The sequence below is a fragment of the Phocoena phocoena genome, chromosome 18 (genome assembly GCF_963924675.1).
Source record: "Phocoena phocoena chromosome 18, mPhoPho1.1, whole genome shotgun sequence".
Classification (NCBI taxonomy): domain Eukaryota; kingdom Metazoa; phylum Chordata; class Mammalia; order Artiodactyla; family Phocoenidae; genus Phocoena; species Phocoena phocoena.
Window position 1 is genome coordinate 7,925,767 of NC_089236.1, and position 24,707 is coordinate 7,950,473.

General features: G+C 40.5%; 1 protein-coding gene across 1 annotated transcript in view; it reads left to right on the top strand.

Annotated features, from left to right (window-relative positions):
• The window catches only part of B3GLCT (beta 3-glucosyltransferase), an 86,684-nt gene that overhangs the window by 14,337 nt on the left and 47,640 nt on the right, over positions 1–24,707 (top strand). Inside the window, exons 3-5 of the mRNA XM_065896331.1 lie at positions 9,664–9,740; positions 10,548–10,659; positions 23,851–23,987. Of these exons, the coding sequence (XP_065752403.1) occupies positions 9,664–9,740; positions 10,548–10,659; positions 23,851–23,987 (326 nt within the window). The remainder of the gene's footprint in view (positions 1–9,663; positions 9,741–10,547; positions 10,660–23,850; positions 23,988–24,707) is intronic.

The window sequence follows — 24,707 nt, forward strand, 5'->3', positions numbered from 1 at the left end:
AGATCCAGGGTGTGCGGTTACAACTTAGGTAATTTCATATTTGGGTTAACAAGTCTTTTGGTAGTTGAAATGGCTGGAAAGATTTTACAGTTTGCATCTGTACATGATACTGGTTCATTTTTTTTCTCTTTGTAGAGTTCTTTATGTTACGTATGTGATTTAAAGTTGAATTTATTCCATGAATAGCATCTTGGAGATCCACAGATTGTCGAAAGCTCACACCGGGTCTGTAGACAATACCTGGGGCAATGATGAGCTACCCTGACCTAGAACTACATGAAAACAGAGAAAGAAGATTAACTGCAGAGAATTAAGTGCTGAGATGCAGAGACTATAGGGCAGCAAAGTCACTTGGAGAGGCAGGTCATGGCTCCCTAGTTGCAATTTGACTGGACCTTGGTTTAAGGAACTGACATATTCTTGAAAAAGAACTGACAGCCTAGTCGTCAGCTGGGGAAGACAAGGACAGCCGAATCCGGGGCAGAGTCGTCAGGGCTTCCCCAGTGCTGCGGCAGAAGCAGGCTGGCTCCTCGGAGGGGTCAGCCCCATGGTTTGCCAGGTATGTGCTGTGCCTCTAACGGGACAGGATGTCACCTGTGACCTGAATCATTAGGTCTTGAGGTTGCAGTTTTGGTTTTCTCCATCGATTTGCCCACCACGAGCATTCACCACAGTTGCTTAGTGAGGGAGGAATCAGCTACAAGTTTTACCATCTGAATATTTATCTGAGAGTCCAAAATATCGCTTCCACGCCACCAGATGTCTAGAACTGCTGTTTATTTATTCGTTACTCCTGTCGGGTTGCACTTGACTACGAAATCTGCCAAAAATTAAGGTGCAAAAATGTAATGGTTTCTGCAGTTAGGCATCTGCTTCCAGCTGTTCTCTTTTGCTTTGGCAAGTCATTGCCTACGCCTGTTTCGCCTCAAGGTGCTAAAATGTGGTCTTATTGAAAACACAAACGTTTTTCATTCTTCTCATTTGAGTATAAAAACAGGAGCCTAAGCGAACTTTCTATCTGAAACATGACACTGTCCTCGGAGTTGTTACCAGAGTGGTGAAGCTGTTTCCCTTGTTTTCTGCAACAGTCTGGGTCATTGTGAGTTGTCACTCCCATTTCCAGGTTTGATGCTTATCAGGCAGTTCATAATGGTTTTGAAGTCTATAATGATATAGTTCTTCTAGTCAGGAAGCTAGCAGACTTTACCAAGTGCTTCCTGTGTACAGAGAACCATTCTGGATTGTGGTGGAGCAGAGTTAGAGAGGATTTAGAAAAGATACTCTCGTTCTTTGAATTACTTGTAAGATAGATGGTAACGATCTCATAATAGAAATGACTGTATCATTAAGTAGAAATTAGAAATCCGAAATAAGTCTATTAAAATATCTATTCAGCAATATTCATTGCACATCTGTAGCTACATTAGGTACTTTTGAACGTAACAGGACATCTCTAGACAGTCCATGGGGCCCTTGAGAAAGACGGTGGTCATGAAGCTGTTTAGGAAATAGAGCGATAGGTAAACAGCACATGAAGGAAGACTTTTATCAGATCCGATAGGAGAGACAGGAAATTAGCTGGAGGGATGTTGGTTTGGAACACGGAACCAGATCTGGAAGACGAAGACATGAGTCATCAGGAAGGTTTGCTTTTAGGATGCCAGGGGACCTAGGATTTCTTCGGGGGGATGAGTAAAGCGTGTTTTAGCAGGAATAGTGATCTTTCTAGATCAAAATGGATGGAAAGTAGAGCTGGTGATATGGTTGACCAGTCCAGGGTTCCTAAATGTACATCTACAGATAGAAGAATGCAGATTTGGAAGAAGTGCTACCGTTTTCCCTGAGTGCTTTCTCCCTGCATTACAGATGGAAGGGTAATGTGAACTTATAAAGATTGACTATACCAAGAGGTGGATGAACAAAAGCCAGGTGGAGGTAAGGCTAACAGAAACCCATAAGGAGAGTTTGTGCAACAATCTCTGAATTAATCAGGCCCTTGAGTGTATTTTGTTTTAAATACCTGTTATGTGCGTGGCAGATATCTGTGTGTCAATTGTGATTTGACTTCTGCTTTTTGAACTTGAAAAAAATTCCTTCTTGAGTCAGTGTTTGTGTGAAAAGTCTTATTTTTTTTGTTAGGCGAAGTGGGCGCAGTCAGCTCGGTCTCTGGCGAAGACTCTGTTGGAGAAGCTTGAGTTTATGTTGTGATGGAGAGGCTGTCAAATGAGAGTATTGTTTTCCTTCTGGGACCTGGGATCCGGTAACCAAGGCTGATCCTAGATTGACATAGTTTTTACTGCACCTTCAGAAATGTATCAACACTTGCTTAAAATTATAGAAGCCATTAATGTTCGCCAAAGGAATTTCAAAATAAGATTAAATTGGAGGCAATAAAGGAGAGAGGAGAAAGCATCATTGTGTTTTTTTAAAACTAGGTTCTAGTGAAATAAAGACTCATGTACATTTTGAAGACTCTGAAGTATGATCTTAGCACAAGGCACAGGTCACGTGTGGTTGGGGAATCACTTTGAATGGGAGACAGGGAATAAGCCCCTGTAGGAGTGACTACTCAGAGAGAGGGGACAGGCTGGATTTAGAATGAAGGCAGGACCTGAGGGAGGGGCAGAACCACGGATAAGTTATGGACCCTTTTTTTTTTTTTTAACATCTTTATTGGAGTATAATTGCTTTGCAATCGTGTGTTAGCTTCTGCTGTATAACAAAGTGAATCAGCTCTACATATACATTTATCCCCGTATCCCTTCCCTCTTGCGTCTCCCTCCCACCCTCCCTATCCCACCCCTCTAGGTGGTCACAAAGCACGAGCTGATCTCCTGGTGCCACGTGGCTGCTTCCCACTAGCTATCTATTTTACATTTGGTAGTGTGTATATGTCCATGCCACTCTGTCACTTTGTCCCAGCTTACCCTTCCCCCTTCCCGTGTCCTCAAGTCCATTCTCTACATCTATGTTTGGACGCATTTTTAAGGCATCCTCCAAATACAGAAAAGAAAATTCAGAAGTGGGTTAGACTTATAAGGTTTTCTTTTTAGGGGGGTTATGGTGCCCCTGTAAATTTCATTTTATGGCAATAATGGATTACATTTTCCGTTTTAGGCCCAAAGGGGCCAGACTAGCTGCTTAGAAACCTCCATACTCTCCCTTCCCACAGCTAAATAGCTTCTGTAGAGAGCAGACAGTTCCAATTTTGTTGCCTTCTTTTGTGGTACGAACTTTATTTAAAAGCTGGCAGAACCACAACCTTACAAATAAATGATGCTGCTTATTCACAGAAAGTTTTGGGAATCACTGTTTTCTCAAGAAGAGTTAGGTCTGGGCTCATTAGTTGAAAAAACCTCATTTCCATGCGATAAGGCAGGAAAGCTGGAAGCAAAGCCTTTCACAGATGAGCGAGAAGAAGCTTGAGAAAGTGGCCTTGTATTTTCTAGTTTTAGACGTTATCATATTGGCAAGGAGACAGCGTGAGGTGCTTCATTGAAAGGTTAGCTGTGAGAATCAAGTCGCTTTCACAAAACTTTCCTTTTTAGGTGAGAGCAACTGGATGCTAAATTACTTAGTGAAAGTTTGTTTTCTGTCGTAATCGGTAGGTGTTAAGTAATCACGTTGAGTTATTTATTAAAGTGGAGTTCTTACTACCTAGCTGTTGAGTAAGAATTTATGCATCCACTTACCAAATCTTTGTGGAGTATTTACTTAGGCAAGGGCCTGGGCGAGATGCTGCAGGAGAAAACAGAGCAGTGAGACCGAGTGCACTTCCTCTGGGGCTTGCTCAGCTGTAATGAATTCTTCACACCATGTCGTGAATGTGGGTCTCTGTTTGGCGCCCAGCATTTGGACACCTTCCCTTACTGGAGATTTCTACCTGGTGTGAATCTGGTGGGAGTGGGCTCGGCCCACTCAGGACCTCAGAGGCCAGACTCGGGGTCTCCCCAGCTCATGGAGGGTGGCCAGCTGGCGTTGCCACGCAGGATTCTGAGTCTGGAGCTAGGGACCCATACAAGTGGTTTATTTATTTACTTACTTTATTTATATTTGGTTGTGCTGGGTCTTAGTTGTGGCAGGTGGGCTCCTTAGTTGCAGCTTGCCAGCTCCTTAGTTGTGGCATGCAAACTCTTAGTTGCGGCATGCATGTGGGATCATAGTTCTGTGACCAGGGATCGAACCCGGGCCCCCTGCATGGGGGGGGGGGCACAGAGTCTTAACCACTGTGCCACCAGGGAAGTCCCGAGTGGTCACTTTAGATCTCACTCTCCTGGTGGTGACATCGGTGCCCAGGGGACCAAGTGAGGTGGCAATGCATGCATGCACGTGTTGGAGGAGGCCAGTGCTCTGGGGCGGGTGATGCCCTCCAGGGCGACCTTTTCCCGGTGAGTCACTGTGGAGGGGGGCCCTGCCTGTGCCACCCTCTGGGAGGCTCGTGATGGGGGGCGGGGCACTGCATGTCGCTTCCTGCAGCCGCAGCAGCAGCCACCATGAGAACACAGGCCAGGCAGCAGCCCGCCCGCCCTGCCGGGGGAGGGCAGCGGAGGCTTTGTCATGACATTTGAACTGAGCCTTGAAGAAACAGGAAGAGTTTGCCGGGGCGACTGTGAGGACCCCCACTGATGGAGAGAGGAAATCTCGGGTCTCGCGGGATGTTGGCAAAGGGCTCAGCTACTCTGTGAGCTACTACCATGAGTTCACATTTGGGGAGGTGGGCTTGGAGGGACTAGTGAGACACCTAACACGTGGCGCCGGGGTCTGCAGTAGAGACCCTGGACGAGGGTTGGAAGCCATAGTAGTGCCCGCAGCGGACGTTCACCGAGTGCTCACCATAGCCGTTACTTTACCTCGCGCTCATGTCAGTACACTATACCGCCTTCAAGCGTCAGCTCCTCTACGTCTATGAAGTGGTGTCTGTAATTCTCCCCATTTGCAGAGAGGAAACGGGCTTAGAGGGATTGAGCGACTTGCCCACGCTCACATCACTAACGAGCAGTGCGGCCAGGCTTGCGTCTCAGTTCTGAGCTGCCTGCTGACACACAGGTGGGGCCTTAATCACGGGGCCCGGCGGCAGATCGCTGCCGCTGCTCTGTGCAGGGAATTCCACGCCAGTTCGTAAACAGTGGTCTGTGCCCTCTCTCACCTTACCCGGCTTTTTTTTTTTTTTTTAATACCATTTATCCTTGGCATTATATTCTAGATATATTTGCTTACGGCCCGTATCCTGCATTAGAACCTGAGATCCGAGAGGCCAGATCCAAGACTCTGCCCGGTCTTTTCACAGATGTTTCCTGTGTTCCTAGAACAGCACCTGGCCCATAGTAGTTGCTCAACAAATATTGTACCATCATAATAATATTAATAACCATCACATGCAAGCTTGTGCCAAGTGCTTGGCATGTATTAACTCACTTGACCCCAGCACTGTTGTGACCCCCATGTTAGAGATAGATAACAGACCACAGGCAGGTCTGGGAACTTGCTCAAGGCTGAAGAGCTGGAGCGAGGATTCTGATGCAAGCACTTTGCCTCCAGAAATCAGGTCCCTACATGCTAAGCTTTATTGCCTTTCATGAGTGAGTGAATGATTCGTTAAAACAGAGTTATATGAGCTATAAAAATGTACATAGTAATGCATTTCAAAGTAAATATTTAATAAAGAAATTATATCAATGACGAGGTAATATTTTTCTCTTGTTAGGAAATGACAGGTTTCTGGGGAAAAAAATATATTTTAACATAGGCTCAGATTCCTGGAATGTTTGTCATTATAGCATTACTGTAGTCTCCCGGTCCACATGTGAATCCTGGGTTTTTAAAGGCTAGTAAATCTGTCTGATGTATGTTCCAAACAGGATATTATATCCTCATAAGATAGACCTACTTCTTATGGAAGAAATAACAATAAACAGATGTTAAATTTTGTCATGATTTATTTGTTGGTCTAAAAGTTCAGTGCCTAAGAACTATGTAATAGTTGGAATTTGGAAATACAGTTGAACTGGAATCAGTCTTAAAAGCAGGATTCAGGCCTTTAGAACTTTTGCCTAATACTGAACAAATATCTTGGTTTTTGCTTTCTAATTTAGTACTTGGTCTGAATAATGAGGCCGAATTAGACCGTAAACTCATGAACTTAAATTAAGGTATGGACAAGTAACGAATATTGGGAAATAGTCTGTTGACAAGGGAAGAGGCCAGCATCATGGAGTTAAATTAGTTGAACTTTTTCCAGACAGAGGCAGAAAGACTAAAGTGGTTCAAAACCAAATTTGCCTAATAAAGTCATTTATGACATTTAAAATATTAATCTACTTTGATCCATGTTCAGATGTTGGCTTTTTCATTCATACTAGTTCTAGATATAAATTTTTAATGATTTCTGCCTCCATATCAAGAATAATGGGCCTTCTCCATTCTCAAAGCATTTTTAGAAGGCGCAGCTATGCGATCAAAACCCTCTCCCAAATGAAGACGATGAATATGTATGAGAAACAGGTAATGAAGTAGAGTGTTGGCTTTGAATTTGTTGGTTCTCAGTAATTATTAATGGCATTAAATGTGAACATGCCATGATAAAAAATGTTCAAAGGAGGTACTGCCTGAAGGTCCAGTAGGCCTTCTGACTTCAAAATGCTTATTAGGATAGCAGTAGATGTCAGTGATGGAAATAAAGGTAGATTTTGGTTCAGCAAGACAAATAGTGTTAACGTAAGATGTTTAAATTACTGTGATCAACTTTTTCTTTTTTTTTTTCCTTTTCTGTCATTTACCCATATTTGATTATTTGCATTTTTAGTCCCTTTATGCTTGCCTCTGTTATGGTGTTATCTCATTTGTGATAGAATTTTACCTTCAACTTTTAGGTTTGAAATAGAATCATGGTTTGGTGAATAGGCATCATTTAGATTGCCGACAGGCATGACTGCCTTTGTTATAGCTTTTAGCTTTTATTCCAAAGGGCTCTGTTGATAGAACATTTTCTTACTTTTTCCTTGATTTTTCGTTTGAAAACTCATTCATCCCTGCAATTACATACTAAAAAACTCTATTTTCATCTAAAAGTGCTGTCAGGTGGTGATGTGGCATCTTTAAGGAGGTTTAATTCTTGTGGATAGAACAGACAGTAGATATAAAGAACATAAATTACTACAATCCCGAGTGGTAAGAACTGAGATAAGATCATTTGATGGAAAATTTTATTGTGACCTTTTAAATTATTTTATCTTAGAGGTGCTAATACATATGAGTATGTGTGTATCTAAGTCTGGGTCTGTGTGCATTCGCACACAGAATATATACACACAGACAAACATACATGCATATATATATGCACACACATATATAAAACAAGACTAAAAGCTCTTGGTCCTTTTTGAGAATTAGTAGACAAAAGTTTATAAGTAGAATGGCTTTGGCTTAATCAAGAGTTAATCAAGACCAGGTTTCTGAGTATCAAGGGAGGACCTATTTTATATTTTTAAGACAAAGGTATTCACACATATTTGGAGATAGTTATCAACATAGCATACTAGTTTTTGAAATGTTTCTATTTGGAGATACAGGGGTACAGAAAACTTGATTGCCATTTTTGTGTTCACCAACTGAAGCAAATTACAAAATCCAGGCATGTGATTTAGTAAACAGAAAGTAATGGAGATAGGAAAGATTGTAACCCACTAGTAATCCAGAGAGTTTATTTTAGTCGAGAATATAACTCCTCCTTTGCGCTGACTGAACCTTTGCCTGCTGCAAATTGTCGTGACAGAAGGTATTCGTAGGCCTGCCTCTGCACCGCTGCCAGGAAAGCGCCCTCACAGCCTTTCTGCAGAGGTTACCTGTCTGGGTGTAATACTTGTTGACATCACTTGTATAGTTCCTAAAACTCGGAAGGGTGGTTCTTGTTTGGTAACCACATTTTCGTATTTATTTTTGCTCAAAACAGTTTTTTAGTTAAAATATATTTTAAAGCATATATGTAATAATTTCATCCTTCTGATTCTGGCTCCTTTCCAGTCTCTATTCATCTGTGATTTTGTTTTACATGGTTGGAATTATGTGTTTTAACATTTGACATTCCCATTGTCATAATGTCTTCATTATTATAATTTCAGTTGCTATATAACAGCTCATTTGCCGCTTATTTTCTTGTAAGACTTCTTTTAGTGTTTGCTGTGTTTCTTTTCTAGCTCGTTCATATTAGCACACTCCCATAATTATTTGAAAGTTTTATGCAAATATTAATGTTACTAGTTTTCTTCACACGATTTTTGCTCTTATGTAATCCTCATGAATATGTATGTGTGTGATATATATGTATGTGTATATATGTATGCCATATGTATGTATAAGCATATAGCTACATATGCATGTATATGTATAGATATGGCATATATATGTATGTGTATGGCGTATACATGTATACAGCATATAGCTAATATATGTGTATATATATACACATACATATAGCAGTTTTTGAAAAGACAACGAAAATCACTTCATTATTCAGAATCAACAGTAGGAAAGCCCAGATTACATTGGGGTGCTGCTAATTCAACCTTTAGGAGTTTGCTTTTTCTCTCTGACGTGCCGTATTGTTAGTGTGATTTAACCTTTGGTTACTGTTTTTACGTTTCATATTTGTCCACGGCAGTTAAAAAAAATACTGCATGCGACGAAGAAATGAGGCTTATTTGATTGCCCGAAGATTTATATTGGAAGGCATTCTTTTCTTCTTAAATAATAAACTTATGTGAACTTAAAGAATGGTATGGCGTCTACTTTAGTGTGGTAATATTTCATATAGTTAAGCATGTATTCTTAAAGTCTTTTGTAACAATTACCGGGGCTGTAGGCACTACAGAACACAGAATAGCCTACAGTTTGTTGGGGGGCATCCAGGCATATTAGGTGTCTGGGTTTTGACTTGTCTCAACTTGAAGTAGATTAAATAGTGCTTAACTTCAAAGCTCATATTGATAGCTTTAAAGATATGACTCTCTCTCTCTCTCTGTAGTAGAGCAGGTATGTATATGTAACCGTAGTTGTGTCTATTTCTGGATCTTAGTTCCTCCTAAGTTTATAAATTTTGATATCACATCATTATGCTATTACTGTTGTTGCCTGAATACTTGAGGATTCTATTTCTAGTGTTTAGACCCAAAGCTCTTCATTATGATGGTGTTTTAGTGTTTTAGTGTTTTTAGGGGCACTCTAAAATTTTTTCTTCACTTGAGGTAAATTGGCTATTATATCCTCTTGTTTAGCCTGAAGTGTTTTATTTTCCACGTGCTTTCCTCTGTTGTGTACACAGAGAAAGCTGTCTTTATGCCTCTGAGTTTGCCCTGACTGCCCCTGGGCTCTTGCCTTCCAGTCGCCTTTGCACGCCTGCAAATTCCAGGTCTGCTCCGGGTGTCACTGAAGACCCTTCCTGGAGGGCCTCTGAGACATGCGGAGCCTGGGGGCTGAGGAGGCTGTGTGGCTTCAGCGAAAATCCTTCACTTCTAGTAGCTCCAAAGGGAAGAGAAAAGAGACGAGTAGGAAGAGCAAAGCGTCAGATCTTTAAAAATACCTGGTTTTAAATTTGAGTCTTTTGAAGAAATTGCTGCGGTCATATTGTGTTTTTTATTTGTTTCACTGCTTTGACGATTGTTTCTTCAGGAAGTCCCCAGAGTCCTCCTCCTTCACCAGCTGGCTCAGCAGGAAGGCGCGTGGACCATTCTTCCGTTGTTACCGCAGTACGTTTCACGTGACACGTGCTCATTATTGGCATCTCTACCTGACGCTCGTAGGCTCCCTAGTTTTCTTACTCAGAGGGTGTTTTTTCCTCAGTCAGGAAGTAAAGTCCATTTGGACTCCATGACCACTACTGTAATCGGATTTCTTGATGATTGATTCTTTTTTTTTTTCCTGTTTCACTAGGCAGTGGGTTTTATTTGAATTAATCTACAGTGACCGTAATTCCCCAGCTCCTTACTGTTTGTCTCGTATCTAAAACAGTTCTTCCCAAGTTATACATCATAAGTACTACTTCAAACTAATTAAGTATTTCTTGGATTTTTTACAAAAATGATTCAGTTCTCTGAGTCTCCTGTTTTTATATCTAGTGTACCATGTGTCTTTAGAACTACTTTAACTTACTATTAGAGAAATTAGATATATTTATAGTCAAACTGCATTATTCATACAGTTTAAGCATTGATGATTGATTCTTAATCATGAATAGCTTTTATTTTTAAATATGTTTCTTTCTTAAAGGATATAATGTCAATATATTTGATATTTTATTTGAGAATTATGTCTCTTCTGAATTGGGGTTTGTCATAGAAAGAATTAACTTTAAGAAGTCTAGCTGTTTCATAAACCAATAGTATCTGGCTTTCCTCTACGCTTAAACTATACACGGAAGAAAAATATTATGGGAAAAAAATCCAGATTTCTTGCCATTTTGTATGTCCTTCATCCATTTCCTGTTGATCAGTTTTAAACCTTATTATAAACTCACTTTATAAAGGTGATTACTATAACCTATTTGTTTTTGTCAGCTTTTCTGTAACATATAGCAGAAATTCATCATGGATTTTCTTCTGTGAAGAAGAGACAAGAATACAAATTCCACAACTCTTACAAGCACTCAGAAGATATGATCCATCAAAGGTAAATACAATTTCAATACGAGTATTTTTATTTTGCAGAAAATGCTTAAAAGAAGTTTAATGTTGATTAAGAGGTTTTTCAGTCTAACAAAAACACTTAATTTAAGATTAAGAAGAATGAAATAGGCTGCTCTTGCCTTGTGAAACGGAGCACATTCTGTCTATGCAATGTGTATCTCAAAAAAACCTGCTTTCACTTAAAAAAAGAAGCATGAAATAACAGTTGAATATCTGGAAGCAATGTCAAATACTTCTCTTTGACGTTTGGAGCTTTCAGAAGGATGGAACTTAAAATGAGCCATTTTTAAATGAAAAAAATATATGGGTTATCAATTTTGAAGAATTAAAAAACTATTGATATAACCTAGAGTTAAGAAATAAATTTAAATTGGTTATTTCTCTTTATCAACAATGACCACATTATTTTAGACAAGAAATATTTTTTGAGTACCAACTGTGTATCAAGCACTATGATAGCAGAGGCTAGACAGACAGGGGTCCTGACTGCCTGGATGGTACAGAGTAGCAGGGAGAGGAGGGACCATTAAGAAAGCAATTACCGAGGGAGAGGACTGGGGTTGGCGGCCTGAACACAGCCTGAAGCGGTTAGTGCACCACGGCTAGCCTAGCCGGGAGGGAGTCCCGGAAAACGTCTGGAACTGCCGAAGAGGCAAGACACTTTTTCTTCCCTCTTTGTTTCCTGGTACACGAGGAGAGGGGATTAAGAGCGCTGCTTAAAGGAGCTCCAGAGATGGGCACGAGCCGCGGCTATCAGCGCGGACCCCAGAGACGGGCGGGAGACGCTAAGGCTGCTGCAGCCACCAAGAAGCCTGTGTGCGAGCACAGGTCACTCTCCACACCTCCCTTCCGGGGAGCCTGTGCCGCCTGCCACTGCCAGGGTCCTAGGATCCAGGGAGAACTTCCCCGGAAGAATGCACAGCACACCTCAGGCTGGTGCAATGTCACGCCGGCCTCTGCCGCCGCAGGCCCGCCCCACACCCATACCCCTCCCTCCCCCCGGCCTGAGTGAGCCAGAGCCCCCGAATCAGCGGCTCCTTTAACCCCGTCCTGTCTAAGCGAAGAACAGACGCCCTCAGCGACCTACACGCAGAGGCGGGGCCAAATCCAAAGTTGAACCCCAGGAGCTGTGCGAACAAAGAAGAGAAAGCGAAATCTCTCCCAGCAGCCTCGGGAGCAGCGGATTAAATCTCCACAATCAACTTGATGTACCCTGCATCTGTGGAATACCTGAATAGACAATGAATCATCCCAAATTGAGGAGGTGGACTTTGAGAGCAAGATTTATTATTTTTTCCCCTTTTCCTCTTTTTGTCAGTGTGTATGTGTATGCTTCTGTGTGAGATTTTGTCTATATGGCTTTGCTGTCACCATTTGTCCTAGGGTTCTGTCCGTCCGTTTTTTTTTCCACTTAAAAAAATTTTTTTTTCTTAATATATTTTATTTTAATAACTTTATTTTATCTTATTTTATCCTCTCCCTCCCTCCCTCCCTTCCTCCCTTCTTTCCTTCCTCTTTTTCTCCCTTTTATTTTGAGCTGTGTGGATGAAAAGCTCTTGGTGCTCCAGCCAGGCGTCACGGCTGTACCTCTGAGGTGGGAGAGCCAAGCTCAGGACACTGGTCCACAAGAGACCTCCCAGCTCCAGGTAATATCAAATGGTGAAAATCTCCCAGAGATCTCCATCTCAACACCAGAACCCAGCTTCACTCAACGACCAGCAAGCTACAGTGCTGGACACCCTATGCCAAACAGCTAGCAGGACAGGAACACAACCCCACCCATTAGCAGAGAGGCTGCCTAAAATCATAATAAGGCCACAGACACTCCAAAACACACCACCAGACGTGGACCTGCCCACCAGAAAGACAAGATCCAGCCTCATCCACCAGAACACAGGCACTAGTCCCCTCCACCAGGAAGCCTACACAACCCACTGAACCAGCCTTAGCCACTGGGGACAGACACCAAAAACAACAGGAACTATGAACCTGCAGCCTGCAAAAAGGAGACCCCAAACACAGTAAGATAAGCAAAATGAGAAGACAGAAAAACACACAGCAGATGAAGGAGCAAGGTAAAAACCCATCAGACCTAACAAATGAAGAGGAAATAGGCAGTCTACCTGAAAAAGAGTTCAGAATAATGATAGTAAAGATGATCCAAAATCTTGGAAATAGAATAGAGAAAATGCAAGAAACATTTAACAAGGACCTAGAAGAACTAAAGAGCAAACAAGCAACAATGAACAGCACAATAAATGAAATTAAAAATACTCCAGAAGGGATCAATAGCAGAATAACTGAGGCAGAAGAATGGATAATGGACCTGGAAGATAAAACAGTGGAAATAACTACTGCAGAGCAGAATAAAGAAAAAAGAATGAAAAGAACTGAGGACAGTCTCAGAGACCTCTGAGACAACATTAAATGCACCAACATTCGAATTATAGGGGTTCCAGAAGAAGAGAGGAAAAAGAAAGGGACTGAGAAAATATTTGAAGAGATTATAGTTGAAAACTTCCCTAATATGGGAAAAGAAATAGTTAATCAAGTCCATATAGCACAGATAGTCTCATACAGGATAAATCCAAGGAAAAACACGTGAAGACACATATTAATCACACTATCAAAAATTAAATACAGGGGCTTCCCTGGTGGCTCAGTGGTTGAGAGTCCACCTGCCGAGGCAGGGGACACGGTTTCGTGCCCCTGTCCGGGAAGATCCCACATGCCGAGGAGCGGCTGGGCCCGTGAGCCATGGCCGCTGGGCCTGCGCATCGGGAGCCTGTGCTCCGCAACGGGAGAGGCCACAACAGTGAGAGGCCCACGTACCGCAAAAAAAAAAAAAAAAAATTAAATACAAAGAAAACATATTAAAAGCAGCAAGGGAAAAACAACAAATAACACACAAGGGAATCCCAATAAGGTTAACAGCTGCTCTTTCAGCAGAAACTCTGCAAGCCAGAAGGGAGTGGCAGGACATATTTAAAGTGATGAAGGAGAAAAACCTACAACCAAGATTACTCTACCTAGCAAGCATTGCATACAGATTTGATGGAGAAATTAAAACCTTTAAAGACAAGCAAAAGCTGAGAGAGTTCAGCACTACCAAACGAGCTTTACAACAAATGCTAAAGGCACTTCTATAGGCAAGAAACACAAGAGAAGGAAAAGACCTACAATAACGAACCAAAAACAATTAAGAAAATGGGAATAGGAACATACATATTGATAATTACCTTAAATGTAAATGGATTAAATGCTCCCATCAAAAGACACAGACTGGCTGAATGGATACAAAAACAAGACCCTTATTTATGCTGTCTACAAGAGACCCACTTCACACCTAGGGACACATACAGACTGAAAGTGAGGGGATGGAAAAAGATATTCCATGCAAATGGAAATCAAAAGAAAGCTGGAGTAGCAATTCTTACATCAGACAAAATAGACTTTAAAATAAAGACTAGTACAAGAGACAAAGAAGGCCACTACATAATGATCGAGGGATCAATCCAAGAAGAAGATATAACAACTGTAAATATTTATGCACCCAACATAGGATCACCTCAATACATAAGGCAAGTACTAACAGCCATAAAAGGGGAAATTGACAGTAACAATAATAGTAGGGGACGTTAACAGCACACTTTCACCAAAAGACATATCATCCAAAATGAAAATAAATAAGGAAACACAAGCTTTGAATGATACATTAAACAAGATGGACTTAATTGATATTTATAGGACATTCCATCCAAAAACAACAGAATACACATTTTTCTCAAGTGCTCATGCAACATTCTCCAGGATAGATCATATCTTGAGTCACAAATCAAGCTTTGGTAAATTTAAGAAAACTGAAATCGTATCAAGTATCTTTCCTGACCACAACGCTATGAGACTAGATATTAATTACAGGAAAAGACCTGTAAAAAATACAAACACATGGAGGCTAAACAATACACTACTTAATAACGAAGTGATCACTGAAGAAATCAAAGAGGAAATAAAAAAATACCTAGAAACAAATGACAATGGAGACACAAAGACCCAAAATCTATGGGATGCAGCAAAAGCAGTTCTAAGAGGGAAGTTTATAGCAATACAGTCCTACCTTAAGGAACAGGAAACATCTCAAATAAACAACCTAACCTTGCACCTAAAGCAATTAGAGAAGAACAAAAAAACCCCAAAGTTAGCAGAAGGATAGAAGTCATAAAGATCAGATCAGAAATAAATGAAAAAGAAATGAAGGAAACAGTAGCAAAGATCAATAAAATTAAAAGCTGATTCTTTGAGAAGATAAACAAAATTGATAAACCATTAGCCAGACTCATCAACAGAAAAAGGGAGAAGACTCAAATCAATAGAATTAGAAATGAAAAAGGAGAAGTAACAACTGACACTGCAGAAATACAAAGATCATGAGAGATTACTGCAAGCAACTCTATGCCAATAAAATGGACAACCTGGAAGAAATGGACAAATTCTTAGAAATGCACAACATGCCGAGACTGAACCAGGAAGAAAAAGAAAATACGAACAGATCAGTCACAAGCACTGAAATTGAAACTGTGATTAAAAATCTTCCAACAAACAAAAGCCCAGGACCAGATGGCTTCACAGGCGAATTCTATCAAACATTTAGAGAAGAGCTGACACCTATCCTTCTCAAACTCTTCCAAACTATAGCAGAAGGAGGAACACTCCCAAATTCATTCTGCAAGGCCACCATCACCCTGAAACCAAAACCAGACAGAGATGTCACAAAGAAAGAAAACTACAGGCCAATATCACTGATGAACATAGATGCAAAAATCCTCAACAAAATACTAGCAAACAGAATCCAACAGCACATTAAAAGGATCATACACCATGATCAAGTGGGGTTTATTCCAGGAATGCAAGGATTTTTCAATATATGCAAATCAATCAATGTGATACACCATTTTAACAAATTGAAGGAGAAAAACCATATGATCATCACAATAGATGCAGAAAAAGCTTTCGACAAAATTCAACCCTCATTTATGATAAAACGCTGCAGAAAGTAGGCAGAGAGGGAACTTTCCTCAACATCATAAAGGCCATATATGACAAACCGACAGCCAACGTCGTCCTCAATTGTGAAAAACTGAAACCATTTCCAGTAAGATCAGGAAGAAGACAAGGCTGCCCACTCTCACCACAGTTATTCAACATAGTTTTGGAAGTTTTAGCCACAGCAATCAGAGAAGAAAAAGAAATGAAAGGAATCCAAATTGGAAAAGAAGAAGTAAAGCTTTCACTGTTTGCAGATGACATGATACTATACATAGAGAATCCTAAAGATGCTACCAGAAAAGTGCTAGAGCTAATCAATGAATTTGGTAAAGTAGCAGGATACAAAAGTAATGCACAGAAATCTCTGGCATTCCTATGCATTAATGATGAAAAATCTGAAAGTGAAATTAAGGAAACACTCCCATTTACTGTTCCAACAAAAAGAATAAAATACCTAGGAATAAACCTACCTAAGTAGACAAAAGACCTGTACTCAGAAAACTATAAGACACTGATGAAAGAAATTAAAGATTATACAAATAGATGGAGAGATATACCATGTTCTTCGATTGGAAGAATCAACATTGTGAAAATGACTCTACTACCCAAAGCAATCTACAGATTCAATGCAATCCCTATCAAACTACACTGGCATTTTTCACAGAACTAGAACAAAAAATTTCACAAATTTTATGGAAACACAAAAGACCCCGAATAGCCATAGCAACCTTGAGAATGAAAAATGGAGCTGGAGGAATCAGGCTGCTTGACTTCTGACTATACTACAATGCTACAGTAATCAAGACAGTATGGTACTGGCACAAAAACAGAAATATAGCTTGATGGAACAGGATAGAAAGCCCAGAGATAAAGCCACGCACATATGGTCACCTTATCTTTGATAAAGGAGGCAAGAATATACAGTGGAGAAAAGACAGCCTCTTCAATAAGTGGTGCTGGGAAAACTGGCCAGGTACATGTAAAAGTATGAGATTAGAACACTCCCTAACATCATACACAAAAGTAAGCTCAAAATGGATTAAAGACGTAAATGTAAGGCCAGAAACTATCAAACTCTTAGAGGAAAACATAGGAGAACACTCTATGACATAAATCACAGCAAGATCCTTTTTGACTCACCTCCTAGAGAAATGGAAATAAAAACAAAAATAAACAAATGGGACCTAATGAAACTTCAAAGCTTTTGCACAGCAAAGGAAACCATAAACAAGACCAAAAGACAACCCTCAGAATGGGAGAAAATATTTGCAAATGAAGCAACTGACAAAGGATTAATCTCCAAAATATACAAGCAGCTCATGCCGCTCAATAACAAAAAAACAAACAACCCAATTCAAAAATGGGCAGAAGAGCTCAATAGACATTTCTCCAAAGAAGATATACAGACTGCCAACAAGCACATGATAGAATGCTCAACATAATTAATCATTAGAGAAATGCAAATCAAAACTACAATGAGATATCATCTCACACCTGTCAGAATGGCCATCATCAAAAAATCTAGAAATAAATGCTGGAGAAGGTGTGGAGAAGAGAGAACCCTCTTGCACTGCTGGTGGGAATGTATATTGATACAGCCACTATGGAGAACAGTATGGAGGTTCCTTAAAAAACTACAAATAGAACTACCATACGACCCAGCCATCCCACTCCTGGGCATATACCCTGAGAAAACCGTAATTCAAAAAGAGTCATGTACCAAAATGTTCATTGCAGCTCTATTTACAATAGCCAGGACATGGAAGCAACGTTAAGTGTCCATCATCAGATGAATGGATAAAGGAGATGTGGCACATATATACAATGGAATATTACTCAGCCATAAAAAGAAACGAAATTGAGTTATTTGTAGTGAGTTGGATGGACCTAGAGTCTGTCCTACAGAGTGAAGTTAGTCAGAAAGAGAAAAACAAATACCGTATGCTAACACATATATATGGAATCTAAGGAAAAAAAAAAGGTCATGAAGAACCTAGGGGCAAGACGGGAATAAAGACGCAGACCTACTAGAGAATGGACTTGAGGATATGGGGAGGGGGAAGGGTAAGCTGTGGCAAAGTGAGAGAGTGGCATGGACTTATATATACTACCAAACGTAAAATAGGTAGCTAGTGGGAAGCAGCCGCATAGCACAGGGAGATCAGCTTGGTGCTTTGTGACCGCCTGGAGGGGTGGGATAGGGAGGGTGGGAGGGAGGGAGATGCAAGAGGGAAGAAATATGGGAACATATGTATATGTATAACTGATTCACTTTGTTATAAAGCAGAAACTAACACACCATTGTAAAGCGATTATACTCCAATAAAGATGTTAAGGGAAAAAAAAGCAATTACCATTAAAAGGGAGAGGTTTAAGGGAAACATTGGGCGCTGTTAGAAACACACCAGGGTATCAGACCGAATCTGGGAAGGTCATAACAGGAAGTGACATTTAATCTGAGCCCATGGGATGAGTAGGAGTTAATAGGAGAGAGTGCTCTAACCAGAGGGAACAATATTTGAGAAGGTCGGGGTGAGACAGTATGCATCTTGGGTGAGAAGTTCACTGCTCCTTTCATATTTTAACATTTTTATCTTGTGCAGATATGATGTTGCAGCTGGATCTTGTTTACCTTTAAGTTCTGTCTGAGCACTGAGCACAGTGTTTAACACTTAGTAGGTGGTCAATAAATATTTGCATACGACTGAATAAGTCTGTAAGTCAGCTGTCCTGCTGGGCTACATTCAATGTCTCTGGAGGTTTAGAGGCAGCCCTGGAGTTTTGTGGAGAGGAAATCAGGCCGTTCAGTTCTCTTCGAGCAGCCCAGGCTGCACCCTGATCAACTTAACAGAATTCTTTAAACATGGAATAAGCAGAACTGGGTCCTTTCTGGGATCACTGGACACCTGCCCCACCCCTGTTCTGACACCCACTCCAGAAGTGAGTCAGATTTGAGGAGGATGTGGAAAAGGAGCCGTGGCTTCTGGGTGCCCACTTGGTCTGTTGATGGGGACACACAGAGTTGGGCAACATTGATCATTAGGTTGATTTCTCAAATGCTGGAAAGTTTGTCACTATGATAAAACCACTGGTCTTGATGCTTTTTAAATGCTGGAAGGACCCATTCTGATTCCTCTTCATGCATTTGATTTCTGGGAACGTACAGATATAATTGAATGAGAAGGTTGTTAGGTTAAAAGAATAATTCCTTCAAAGGAGAAAAGAATTATGAACGTGTCTCATCTAGTCTTTTCAGATGACAGCTGAGCAGCAGCTGTGTACTCGGTGCCGTATTTTATGTAAAACATTTTTTAGGCTTTTATGTTTGCCTTTGACTTGAGAAAAACTCCCAGATCTTTTTTAGGATGTAGGAGTTTTAATCTCCTCCTAGTGTTCGTTTCACCTGGAGATTATTTTTTCCATTATCCATAGCTCTAATTCTGTACAGAAGATGGTGACTCATGGTACTTTTTAATGAAAATTGGAATGATAAATAAGTTCAAAGCAAGTTCATGCAAAGCAAGTACAGAGCCAGAGGTAAAATGAGATGCTTTCTTCTTCTTTTGTGAGCAGTACCACGTGAAAAAAAAATCTAAGATGCTTTGTTTCTTTTGAAACTAGCATTTGGGAATAAAAATTACATAAGGTTGAAGTTAGCTCAAACCAGTGTGTTTTTTTCCCCCACCATGTGAAATTTTAGGAAAAACGTATAAGACAAACCTGGTTTTGATACTGACAGAGATAAATGACATTAAACTCATAATAATGTGTTAGAGTATCGGTTACTTTGTTGGATTCTGACATTTTTTCCCTTCAATATCATTTTGTCATTCTTACTAATGCAAATTTATGCTGTTACATAATATTTTAAATGAAAAACTTTAATCTTTATTAAAGTAATTAATCTTTGTTAAATTGCCTTTCTAGGTGATTTCTGTAAATTTCTATATCTTATTGAAGTCTTTGTTTTTTCCCCACAGTATGCTTTTAACATGTGTATGTTTGCTGAAATGTCTTTAATTTTTAACTTTTAATAGAGGTGAGACAGTGCTGGCAAAGAGTAATTCTGACACACTAATAGAACGCTGAGTTATTCTTTTACCATCTGTCTTGATTGTAATTGTCTTTATTAAGAAGGCATTAAGAAAATTATTAAGAAAGATGGGGCAGTGTCTCTTCACAGAATCTGTATTAATTTCTCCCTTAGAGTAGTTGACAGTATAATCCCCCCCAAATATTGAAAAACAATCTTAAATACTAGATAATAGCTGAACACTGCTATTAGTTGTTGAAACATAAAAACATGTTCTGCATAAATTTATGTTTGGAACAGGAGATTATAATAGTGAAAGATTATTGAGAAAGGTGCTAAAATATACTGAAGTGTTTATTTTCTTTAAACAAGCTATATTTACATGGTGTGTTAAATGTGATGATTTTCATATTGGTTAATGTTTAGTAGTTTGATTGTTTAAAAAGATGTTGAATATTCTATCTCAAGCCAAGGCTATTTGCCTTATAATCACTTCTCTTGCCCAGTGGTGACTTAATATATCCATAAAATGTCAGGAAGAAATCCTCGGGCGGAACTATGGACCTAGACACACAGTTGTGTTACTGGCTTTCACGTATGTTCATTTATGACTTGTTGCTGAATTGACCCAAACTAAGACTCTGGGAGGTATTTGGAACACAGCCATGAGCAGAAGAGGGCCCTGGGAAGACAGGACTGTATCCCTCCTGCTTTTATTTTCTGATAAGGGATAGGGAGTGAGGGGGTGATGGTTGGGTAAGAGAGAAAATATACAAAACTTTTAGAACTTAGGGTACTTGACTTAAATCATCTGCTGACATTTCTTTCATAGTTGCCTTTGAAAGCTCTCCTGGGCTTGCTGCATCATTTAACACAAAACTAGGGGCACCTGGGACATTTAGGTATCCTGGGATACAGCAGTGAGCAAAATAGACAACATCCCTGGTCACAAGGAGGGGATAGTCTTTTGCAGGGCAGATAGGCAAATGTGAAACGATGTGTCAGATGGTAATAAGTGTTATGGAGAAAAATAAAGCAAAATAAGAGGGATGAAGGATAGATTGGGATGGGCTTACTTTTCCGTAGAGGGTGTTCAGGAAAAATCTCACAGATCAGGTCACATTTGAGCCAAGCATGAAGGAACCAAGGGAGGGAGTTATGTGCTCCCTACTCCTATGTCCAGCTGCCTACTTGTCTACCAGGAGCCTCAAACTCAGCTTGTTCAGAACTGAACTCTTCATGCCCCTTTTTAACCTCTTCCATCTTCAGTCTCCTGCATCTCAGAAATGGCATCACTGTCTATTGAGTTGCTCATATGAAAACACCTGGGGCTGGTGATTGATTCCTCTTTCCCCTCAACCTCATGCTGGCACATTTAGTGGAGTCTCCCTCCAGGATACACCTCTCATCTGTCTTCCCGCTGTGTTGAATACTATTACTGTGGTCCAGGCTACCGTCATCTCTTTCCTGGACCATGATTTAAGCATCCTAGCTGCCCTCCTGGTTTCTGTTCTTGCCATCCCAATAATCCAGTATCTGTAATTCACATCTTCTCGTTCACCTGCTCAAAAACCTCCTGTGGTTTCCCACTGCACCTAAGATAGTTCCATGAGGTGTCACACTCCAGGTCAGCAGTAATTTTCTGTCACTGTAAAGATGCTCCGTTCTTTCACTTCTCTTGTTTTTGTTGAAAAGTTAACTGTATGTCTTATTTTTGCTCCTTTGAAAGAAATGTGTACACCTCTCCCCCAAAATTACTTTTAAGATTTTCTCTATCTTAGGTTTTTCACCCAGCATTTGCCTATGTGGTTTTCTTTGTATGTCTCTTGATTAGAGTTTATAGAGCTTCTTGAATCTATGGCTTGATGACTTGTGTCCGTTTTTAAGAAGATTCTAAGCCTGTGTTTCTTCAAATGTTGATTGAGTTCCATTGTCTGTCTCTTCCTGTTCTGGGTTTTGAACATCATGTATTTAATTTATTTTTTTATTGAAGTATAGTTGATTTACAGTGTTGTACCAATCTCTGCTGTACAGCAAAGTGACTCAGTTTTACACATACATACATTCTTTTTTTAAGTTTTCTTTTCCATTATGGTATGCCAGGAGATTGGATATAGTTCCGGTGCTCTACAGTAAGACCTTGTTGTTTATCCATTCCAAATGTAATAGTTTGCATCTACCAACCCCAAATTCCCAGTCCATCCCTCTCCCTCCCCGCCTCCCGCTTGGCAACCACACGTCTGTTCTCTATGTCTGTGAGTCTGTTTCTGTTTTGTAGATAGGTTCATTTGTGCCATACTTTAGATTCCACATACAAGTGATATCATATGGTATTTGTCTTTCTCTTTCTGACTTACTTCGCTTAGTTTGAGCATCATGTATTTTAGACCTTTCACTGTGTCCCGTGTTGCCCTTAAGCTCTTTTCTGCATGTTCCTCTTTTTCTTTTTTGTGCATAAATGTGGAAATTTTTTACTGACTTACCTTCCAGGTCACTATTCTCTCTTCTGTTATGTCTAATATTCTCTTGAATTCCTAACTTGAGTTATTGCATTATTCGGTTTTAGGATTTCCATTTGACTCTTGTTTATAGATTCTAGTTCTTTGGTAAAAATCATCATCTTTTCGTCTGTTTTCATATTAATTATATATTTTTTAAACTGCAAAACCTGGTTTATCTGCGAATCTCTGTTTCTCAGTTTTCTCTGTTATTGGTCTGGTCTCGTGCATTTAATATTCTTCTGGGTTGTAGACCTTGTCTGGGTAGGTGTAGCTACAGACTGCCCTTACTTCTAGACCCTTTCCCCCGGCAGACCCTGCCCTCCAGCCTTGGGCTCCCAGAACCACTGCTGAAGTCTGCTCAGGTTAACCACTTCACTGCCGTTTCCCACTTGGTTCTTGTGTTTTCCCTTGATTTTTGTGTAGCCTAGGAGTTGAGGGAAGATTGCAGGCAGAATTTGGGGCTCATTCCTCTGGGATCCCCTTAAATCTCTACCAGCTCGGCAGCTTGCAGCTCCAGCCTCTGTCTCTGCAGTGCAGCCAGATTGCACGAGTCCCCAGCTGCTGCCCTTGGTTGTGTGCTGTCCTCTGCTCGGGTAATCAGCAGATTCCTGGAGGGTAAAAGGAGGTGAATATGGGGCTCCCATGGATGGGCTCCCCTTCTCTCTCAGGTGTTAGCCCTCACATCCTTTTTGCCTTCGTTGTTTTTTGATGCCCTCAGTCATTTGCTCTAAGAATTCCTCCAGCTTTTATACTTGTTCTTGGTGGGAGAGTCGGTCTGATCCAGGCTGTTCTGTTGTGCCATCTGAACCCTGGTCTATCTCCTGCTTCTCTTTCGTACCATGTTTCCCATACCCAGTATATTCCAGCCATACTGCACTCATTTTTTGTTAGAATATATCAAGCTTTTTCCCACCTCAGGGACTTCGTATTAACTGCCTCACCTCTTCTTCCCCAGATGTGTGCTTAGCTGGTTCCTTGATGTTATTTAATCTCCGTTCAACTGTTAACTTCCTAAGAGGTTTCTCTCTCTTTCCAGGGTCACCCGTCCCTCTTTTATTTTCATCATAGCACTATCTGAACTTACTTTATTTACTTGCTTACTTTCTGTCTCCCCACTATTGTGTAAGCTCTGTTCCCACCTGGCGTGGGATAAATGTTAACAGATAACAAATGATAATAAATGTTCATTGAATGACTGAATAAATGAATAAAATAGGCACTGATTCTGGAAGGAATTTTTCAAATTCTTCTTTGCAGACCTCAGTGGGACATAAAGGAACACTGTTTTCTTCACATTAGTGGTATTTTGATAAGGAATATTCTGTAAAATACCACTTTTATGTGTTTATAGTATAACGATGACTAGCATTTTGTTCATCCTGGCGATCTGATCTTAAATTACTTTCTTTATAGACCAAGATTATGCTATATTCAGTATCACATGAGTAATAATTATATTTTTGTTAAAATTCTTTAGAAATATATAATCTGTGCTTATTCTCTATTACCCAGGATCTTTAACTAATGATACCAATTTGTTTTTGGTCATGCATGAAATGGCTTTTAAAAAAAATTTTATATCTTTATTTAACAGGAATGGTTTTTAGGAAAAGCATTACATGACGAAGAATCTACGATAATTCACCATTATGCCTTTTCCGAAAATCCTACAGTTTTTAAATACCCAGACTTCGCTGCTGGCTGGGCCCTCAGTATCCCACTGGTAAACAAGTAAGAATTTATGAGACTTGCTTTTTGTTGCGTCTCGTGTACGAATCAGCTTTAATTTCGCCGAGTCTTGCAGTTGATGGAGCTGAGTGAACTTCTCAGCAGAGGCAGCGGGTGGTAGTGCAGGGAGACCCGCGGCAGGAGCCGGACACAGGCTCCATCACTTACTCATCCCCTCAGACTCACGCTCAGCCGCTCTGCCCTTCCTCTTACCCGCACAATGAGGCGAATGATCAACTGTGAGGCTGAGGGAGGGCCCACGAGTGCTCAGGACTCCGTACCCGGAGGAGTGACCACTGTTGTGAGCTCTAGGCCTGACTCTGATTGTCAGTAAAGAAATGAATCAGCAGCACGCCTCGGGTTGGGGTGATGACTGGTTATGTGCGTGGAGGTGTAGACGCGTTTAAACGTGGGCTGGGCAGGAGGCGTACCTAGCTCTTGGTGTGAGAATCACAGTAATGCAGTTTTTGATGTGAAAGGGGAAGATAAGTTGTAATTCAGGAGAAGCATGGCTGTTGACAGTCCTCTTAACCTAAGTAGTTCAGATTAATTGTGAGTTTTTGTTCTTTAGGGAATGGAAAGTTGATAGTGCAGTTGTGGTTTTTATATCTGCAAAGATGAAAATGTTTCTCTTATTTCTTACAGTAAGTGCCCTGTTTCTAGGGTTTGGAGTCCTGAAAAGCTTTTTAGCCCATTGTAGGAATATAAGGTAGTAGATACGTT